Genomic DNA, 9,205 nt, shown 5'->3' on the forward strand with positions numbered 1-9,205 from the left:
TACAGTTAAATAAAATATTGAAACAATCTAAAGCTTTAAATAATAAAGTATATTTGCTCATTAAATAAATCTACAATTATTTAAAATATTTAAATAAACTAAATCTCAAACTAATAAAGTATATATTTAAAAATATATAAACAACTAGTTATTTTGAATAAACTATTTAAAAAATCTAAAGCATAAATAATTAAGTATATTTACTTTAAATAAAAATCTATATTTAAATTAAATATGTAAAAAATGTAAAGCTTAAAAAATAAAGCAATTTACTTAAAATAAATAAGCAAAATTTTAACAATCTAATGTTTAAAATAAGTTTATTTACTTATTTTATATTTATAAGTATTATGAATATTTACTTAAAATAATATATATATATATATATATATATATATATATATATATATATATATATATATATATATATATATATATATATATATATATATAATTAAAATATTTAAAAACTTAAAGCTTAAAATAATAAAGCATATTTACTTAAATAAATACATCTACAGTTAAATAGATTATTTCTTAATATTGTTTAATTATTTATATATTAGAAATAAATAAATCTATTGTTAAAAATATAATCAATATTTAAATAAAATATTAAAATAATCTAAAGTTAAAAATAATAAATTACATTTACTTTAAAAAAAAAAAAAAATATATATATATATATATATTAAATTAAAAATTAAATATTTTGTCTCATATAATGCATAAAAACTAACATTTGAATTTAAGTCATGCTGCATATCATATAAATTTACATTCATGCATTTTCATCCAATGTGTCTCGCATTATGTCAGAGCAGTGTGATCAGTTCATGCATTTCCTTGAGAGCTTAAAGACGTGACCTTGAGGATATTACAGCGCTGCTTACAGTGCAGTGCTCAACTGTTCAACAAATGCTGAGATATCGGTACTAAAAACAGGACAAACACAGAGAAGAAGAAAACCCCGTTGTGCAATGCAATTATTTTAAAAACAGATGCTCACCACCCAAACCTGGTGCTTACAAGAGTGCAACAAATATAGGATGATTTCTTCAATCAGAAACTCAACCAACCCTTCAGTCTAATCAGTTCTGCACTGCAAAATATGCATAATATATCATGTAAATGTGCATTTTTTGTCATGTTTCTAGCCCAGATATCTAAAACCTGCAAAAATCACCAGACAAGAAAAAAAAAATACTGTTTTGTTTCCCCTTCAAAACAAAAAAAATAATCTTGTTTGTGGCTTAAATAAGATTATTTTACTATTATTAAATTATTTAAGTAGCTATTTTTATACTAGTATTATTTAAGTATCTTGACAATACCATAGATCATGATAAAAGCTTCAGCAATTAAACGCAACAAGAAAAAACCCCTGTCTTATAGACTGAAACTGATTTGTCTCCCTTCGTTGAGACTGTTTATATATTAAATAAAGTGCAAAAGGGATACCATCAACAGTATTAACCACAAAACATGCCCACTAAACAGCTCTGCGTCTAATAAAGTGCTTGTTCCTCTAGGGTTCTGAATGATTGCTTTTAGAGCGTCTCGGGGAACGCTGATTTAATTCGGTCTATATTTTAGTAATCAGGTTTGAATATGAAGTGTTGAGTGGGCCGCAATTCCACAGTTCAATGCTGAGAGGTCTGGAATCTGTACGCTCAGGCTTTACCAAACAATAGCTGGATTACTGAGGAGAGCCACTGACCTTATGTCTGGACGAATCAAAGGAGACCCACACACACATACACACGCACACACCCACACTCCATACTGTACATCAAAAACCTCCCCAAATGTCCTCTCTGCAACCACTGGCTAGACTAGACTGGGGTAAATGTGCAAGCATAGCTTTTAATAGGTTGTAATAATGCACACATTTACTACTGAACTATTGAACAGATTAGGCCTGTCACAATAATCAATATATGATGAGTTTAGATGCAAAAACCTCTATCATTTAAAGTTTTCCTCTAAAATGAGCATTTTTATCAGGCGCCTGTTTGTAAGTTTAGTAATATCACTTTTTTATGGCAAAGAATAAGTCCTTTTTCTGGTCTTTAAATTGAAATATCTCAAGATAAACAAAGGAGTTTGAGAAAAATGTTCATTTTCTATAGTAATTTGAGACAGCACTTCAGGTTTTTGCATCTGAACTCTTCATATAGACATGAGCTCTATCATTTTTGGTAATGCAATATACAGTTAAAGTCAGAATTATTAGCCCCCCCGAATTATTTGCCCCCCTGTTTATTTTCTTCCTTGTTTTCTGTTTAACAGAGAGCAGATTTTTTAACACATTTCTAATCATAATAGTGTTAATAACTCATCTCTAATAACTGATTTATTTTATCTTTGCCATGAAGACAGTAAATAATATTAGAATAGATATTCTTCAAGACACTTCTATACAGCTTAAAGTGACAATTAAAGGCTTCACTAGGTTCATTAGATTAACTAGACAAGTTAGGGTAATTAGGCAAGTTATTGTATACCGCTGGTTTGTAGACTATCGAATTAAAAATTAGCCCAAAGGGGCTAATAATTTTGTCCTTAAAATGGTGATTAAAAAATTAAAAACTGCTTTAATTCTAGCCGAAATAAAACAAACAAGACTTTTTCCAGAAGAAAAAATATTATCAGACACACTGTGAAAATATCTTTGCTCTGCTAAACATAATTTGGGAAATATTTAAAAAAGAAAAAGAAATTCAAAGGGAGGCTAATAATTCTGACTTCAACTGTATATATCGCTCATACATAAACACCAATTCAAGTCAACAATTTAGCCTGTGCAACATCTCTATCTCTATTAGAGGTGTCAGCGTGGTTAAAAACACTCTAGTATTGACTATAAATTACTATAGTATATTCTCATGTGGGTGTCTGACGACTGAAAATCGATCTGGCAGCAGATATCACAGCCTCTGTTACTTTTAACCTTGCACTTTTGTGTTAACATTTATTATCATTTACTTAGGATATGCATTTCACATTCTGAATCCAATTCTATATTAATAAAACTATAATTAAATGAAATATTAAGAATAAAATATGATGTGTTCGCTGGAAGAGTGTACTCGCATTGTGATGATATTATATTGTCATTCTGGCATTATGTAATGAGTGGCATGAAATGGTCTTAAAATGACAATAATATTGTTTCTCGTGATATATTTTGGTGCATTATATCATAAAAAAATATAGATATGGTGACAGGCCTAGAATAGATTGATAGATAGATTTACTTAAAAATATTACAGTAAGAAAATAATAATAATAATAACAATAATAATTATAATAATAAAAATAATAACAATAATAAATAAGTAAATAAAAAATAATATTAATAATAAATAAGTAAAAATAAAAAAGAGATAATATTGAGTATATTTATTTACATACAATATCAAAAGTAATTTACTGTTTAACCTTTATGTTTTATTTAAATTATATTGTGCTGTTTGGTCCACTTGGTTGCAAAAGTGTAGAAAGGGATGGAGATAATATTTTTAAAACACATTCCTTAACATATTAACTATTTTTTAAAAATCTTTGCCATGATGACAGCACGTAATATTAGACTAGATATTCTTCAAGATACTAGTATTCAGCTGAAAGTGACATTTAAAGGCTTCACTAGATTAATTAGGTTAGGATAGGCATGCTATTGAACAACAGTGTTTGTTTTGGAGCCAATAGAAAAAATTAATTCTTAAAAGGACTAATAATAGCAGTTTTTACTAAGGATTTTTATTTTATTTTTTAATAATTGTATTTTTTCAGTCATAATAAAAGAAACTGCAGGGGAAATAAATCTTTGAACTGTTTAACCTCAATTAAGATATATGCGAAAAAAGCATACGAATTTGACAGGAGCTGATAATGATTGTCTTCAACTGTACATAAACTATTTAAATAATCTAATATATGTGGCATTCATTCCTTTTAAGAATTGGAATTATATATTTTGCTTACATTTGTAAAAACAATCATCTATACATTTTGTTATATTGTATATAAACTGTATATAATGTCATAAAGCTCAATCATCTCAGACTGGTTTCTTGAACATGACGATGAGTTCACTGTGCTTAAATGGCCTCCACAGTCACCAGAGCCCAATCCAATAGAGCACCTTTGGGATGTGGTGGAACGGGAGATTGGCATCATGGATGTGCAGCTGACAAATCTGCAGCAACTGTGTGATGCTATCATGTCAATATGGAGCAAAATCTCTGAGGAATATTTCCAGTAGCAGAAACTCTGCCATGAATGATTAAGGCAGCTCTGAAGGCAAAAGGGGGTCCAACCAGGTACTAATAAGGTGTACCTAATAAAGTGGCCAGCGAGTGTATACAGTATTTACATGCATTTGTGATTATTAAAGGTAATTCTTCTACATTCACTATTAAAAAAAAGGTAGTGCCAGAACTAAACATTTATAATGGCATTATCAAACAGGTTTCCCAAAATCTCATCATGTTTATAAACTGTTTACATGCATTTGTGGTCATTACCTCTATTTATGGTCATAATCATAAGCTGATTCTTCTACATTCACTATTAAATGTTGTGGCAAGTTTATTTCTAGATGACGGTTTCTTTTTTCACTCTGACATCTGTGCTGTCAGAATCTGCTTCATATTTGCATTCAGCAGATGCTTTTCTGTGACGCGCTGCACAAAACCAGGCTCTCGGACACCAAACTGACGTATGCTTTCTCTGTGTGTGTGTGTGTGTTTGCTTTTTTTGCAGTCTGAGGAGGGAATACCCTGGCCTTGTTTGTCTGCAGGTGATGTATGTGCCCTCTCCTGGTCACAGCTGTGACTCTCCACAATGTAAAGTCAGAGACGAGCCTTCAGGGACACACACTCATTACTTACTGCTCACAAACACACCGCTTTCCACTTCAGCTCAACCTGCTTCTGCACTAGTTACTACACCAACTAACAGATCCAACATAGTCATTTTTTTATTCTTATGTTTATTTATATTCTAAATATTAATTATCAGCAAAGATATTAATTAATATTAATTAAGTCAGCAAATGTGCGATTAGGCAACATATCTGAAATAAAGGTACATGAGCTGTCACTGGGCTGGCACCTTTTCAAAAGGCACAAATTTGTACCAAAAAGGTCCATATTAATACCTCAAGGGTATATATTGGTACCTAATATGTACAAAAGTGTTCCTCTTGAAAATTGTTAGGTGTAAGCTTACATACACTATAAAAAAAATAAACATTTAAAAAAAAATTCTGCTGGTAAATTGTACTAAACATTTACTCCTTTAGGTTTACCTAAATTATTTACATTTGCTAAATGCCAAAATAACGAGAGAATTTTTTTTTTTTTGAGAATTTTTTATTCATTTCTAGACAGGCAAAAGTTTTCATCTATTTCCTTTGTATTTTTTAGCTTTGCTTTTAAACTGAATAACTTTGGTCAAATGTTTTGAGTCTGAAACATATTATTAGTAGTTTAGGTAATCAGACGGAATCTGACATTACTTGCTATTTCTGTGCAGAATTTTGTTAAAAATCTGCAGATTTATGCGGAATGATTTTGGACTAAAACCTTAATATATTAAATAAAAAATAATAAATAAAAAAATCCAATTAGATCCACTTTATTTGGTAAACAAAGCAAGTCTCTCATTTAATATTACTTTACAAAGTATATTGTAAACAAATCATATGAATATTTTCATATTAGATGATAATATTACTGAAATTAATTTAAAAACTGAATAAATATAAATTTAGACACATTTACAGAAGTAAATAAACAGAATCAATGATGGGCTGAAAATCTGCAGGATTCTGCATGCGCAAATTTCGTGTGGGCCTAGTAATAACCAATATATCAGAGTAAACCAAGTGAAATTGGCTACCAAACAGACTCAAATATCAGATTCAATGACATAAGTATAGTCACAAGACACATACACACAGATTTTAGTCAAAACATACAATATTTGGTCAATATTCATTTTCTTTTTGGCTGAGTCCCTTTATTATCAAGGGTCGCCACAGTGGAATGAACCGCCAACTTATCCAGCATATGTTTTACGCAGCGGATGCCCTTCCAGCCGCAACCCAACTCTGGGAAACACCCATTCATTCATTTTCTTTTCGGCTTTGTCCCTTTATTATCTGGGGTCGCCACAGTGGAATGAACCGCCAACTTATCCAGCATATGTTTTAAGCAGTGGATGCCCTTCAAGCCGCAACCCAACACTGGGAAACACCCACTCATTCATTTCCTTTTCGGCTTAGTCCCTTTATTATCAGGGGTTGCCACAGTGGAATGAACTGTCAACTTATCCAGCATATGTTTTACGCAGCGGATGCCCTCCCAGCTGCAACCCAACACTGGGAAACACCCATATTTTCATTCATTTTCTTTTTGGATTAGTCCCTTTATTATCAGGGGTCGCCACAGTGGAATAAACCGCTAACTTATCCAGCATATTCAATTCAATTCAGCTTTATTTGTATAGCGCTTTTACAATGTAGATTGTGTCAAAGCAGCTTCACATAAATGGTCATAGAAACTGGAACAGTGTGGTTCAGTAACTTATGTAGCATATGTAGCACTTATGTAACTTATGTTCAGTAGCATATGTTTTACGCAGTGGATGCCCTTCAAGCCGCAACCCAACACTGGGAAACACCCACTCATTAATTTCCTTTTCGGCTTAGTCTCTTTATTATCAGGGGTCGCCACAGTGGAATGAACCGCCAACTTATCCAGCATATGTTTTACGCAGCGGATGCCCTTCAATCTGCAACCCAGTACAGGGAAACACCCATACACACTGATTCACTCATAAACTACGGACAATTTAGCTTACCCAATTCCCCTATATCACATGTCTTTGGACTTGTCTTGGCACCCGCAGGAAACCCACACGAACACAGGGAGAACATGCAAACTCCACACAGAAATGCCAACTGGCCCAGCTGAGACTCGAACCAGCGACTTTCTTGCTTTTTACGCCACATTGGTTATACACAAGATGAATGTTTATATACCATGTTTAGCACTAATCAAGTGATGGGATCCAGTGGCAGATCTGAGATGGATTGGCCGACTTAAAGCTGCTCTCGGTCGGGGTAGGTGAGCGCGAAGCTCCCGCTGACTGCCTGGAGCATTGATGCACAATGCAAATTTCGAAAGACACGCTATCTTCACGCTAAATGAACTGCAGATTTAAGATTAAGATGACTACATTCTAGCATGAAATCTCTTCAAATTGAATTTTGTAAAAATAGTGAGGGTCACGGTGGCACAGGGGGTAGCACGATCGCCTCACAGCAGGAAGGTCGCTGGTTCGAGTCCTGGCTAGGTCAGTTGGCATTTCTGTGTGGAGTTTGCACGTTCTCCCCACGTTGGTGTGGGTTTCACCCGGGTGCTCCGGTTTCCCCAACAGTCCAAACACATGCGCTATAGGGGAATTGATTAAGCTAAACTGGCTGTAGAGTATGAGTGTGAATGAAAGAGTGGCTGGAAGGGCATCAGCTACATAAAACATGTGCTGGATAAGTTGGTGGTTCATTCCGCTGTGGCAACCCCTGATTAATAAAGGGACTAAGCCAAAAAAGAAAATGAATGAATAAGGATTTCTCCACCCCATGGGGATGGGTTACTTCATACATTATATGGATTAAATAGTCCAAACTTGGACCCGTGTACACACTTAAATGAATACCCTAAGGTGCTATAATCAATTGAATGCACAAACACTATTTGTACCAACAGAAGTGTTCACAAACGGACTCATAAAAAAGTATTTTTGTCTGTCAGTGTGTTCACTACATCCACATCAGGCCATTATGTAATGCTCGGGGTTTCTGCTCAAACGCGGGAGGTGTAAGGATGTGAATGTCAGAAGGATGAGTGTAAACAACACGGATTACTCTGGAGACTCTGAGCTGAAGGAAAACACTCCTCGCAAACAGCACTCATGAAGGTGCAATATTCAAACATGCGCTGATTTATACAGCAGAGAAACACGATCAAATAATCCCCCAATTCCTGTCGCGATCACGCGCAAAATCCGCGCTCCACGCATCCGACGGGACTGGAATGCAGCGGGGTGTCTGTCATCATAAAGATGGCATCGACCTCTAAAGCAGATTACACACACACACACACACACGTACACACACACACACATACACACACAGAGATCCCGTCCCGTCATCTTACCGTTCTGAGAGGAGACGTACGGGAGCATCACGTTCCCGTGGACCAGAAACAGCGCGAGTATCCCGCTGTAGGACAGCATCATCACCCCGCGGGAGGAGAGCCGGTGCTCTGCGGGCGGAGGGTGGACGCGGAGCGGCTTCAGCGGCGGAGGATGGCGGAGGAGGAGCGCTGGCGCACGGCGAGAAACGCGATAGGAGATGCGCGGTTCTGCTGCATGGAGGACGGATGAGGAGAGGATGCTGCTGCCGCCGGCGCTCAGGGATGCTGATGCTGCTGCTGCTGATGATGATGCTGATGCTGCTGGGCCATCCGAGTGTCCGTCATCGCGGAAAACCTTCAGCTGTCAGTGCGCGAAACCCGCGGCTCTTACGCGCGCATCATCAGCTGTCGGTGCCTGCGGCGCATCGGCTCTGCGCAGCGCCTGCGCACTGGAGCTGAGCGCCATTCAGCCTGCATGTGAAATAAAAAAGGTCACATTAAACACGCAACATTCAAGGGCTTTTGATATAGCTGGCGATCTCATTTTTTAACATGAGTTTTCTCTGTAGAGGAATGAATGCAGACTTCTGGAAAAGGAACACTGAAAAAAATGCAAACAGTTTGAATGGTTTGAAATAAAATAAACAAATTAAATTCAGTAATTAATTTATTTTAGTTTCAGCTTAGTCCCTTTATTAATCAGGGGTCGCCACAGTGGAATGAACCGCCAACTTATGCAGCTTATGTTTTTACGCAGCAGATGCCCTTCCAGCTGCAACCCATTAATGGGAAACACCCACCCACACACACACTCATACACTACGGCCAATTTTCTTTATCAATCCCCCTATAGCGCATGTGTTTGGACTGTGGGGGAAACCGGAGCACCCGGAGGAAACCCACGCCAACACGGGGAGAACATGCGAACTCCACACAGAAACGCCAACTGACCCAGCCTAAATAAATTGTTTGCTATTGTTTACTAAAAAATGAGC

The 9,205-nt window shown here is 35.6% G+C and overlaps 1 protein-coding gene across 1 annotated transcript in view; it reads right to left on the minus strand.

Annotated features, from left to right (window-relative positions):
* nptnb (neuroplastin b) overlaps positions 1–8,595 on the minus strand; it is a 78,209-nt gene extending 69,614 nt beyond the window's left edge. Inside the window, 1 exon segment of the mRNA NM_205705.1 lies at positions 8,232–8,595. Coding sequence (NP_991268.1) covers positions 8,232–8,313 — 82 coding nt within the window. The 5' untranslated portion in view covers positions 8,314–8,595.
* Between the last annotated feature and the right edge of the window lie 610 nt (positions 8,596–9,205).

This window comes from Danio rerio, chromosome 18, assembly GCF_052040795.2.
Source record: "Danio rerio strain M-AB ecotype USA chromosome 18, GRCz13ab, whole genome shotgun sequence".
Classification (NCBI taxonomy): Eukaryota; Metazoa; Chordata; class Actinopteri; order Cypriniformes; family Danionidae; genus Danio; species Danio rerio.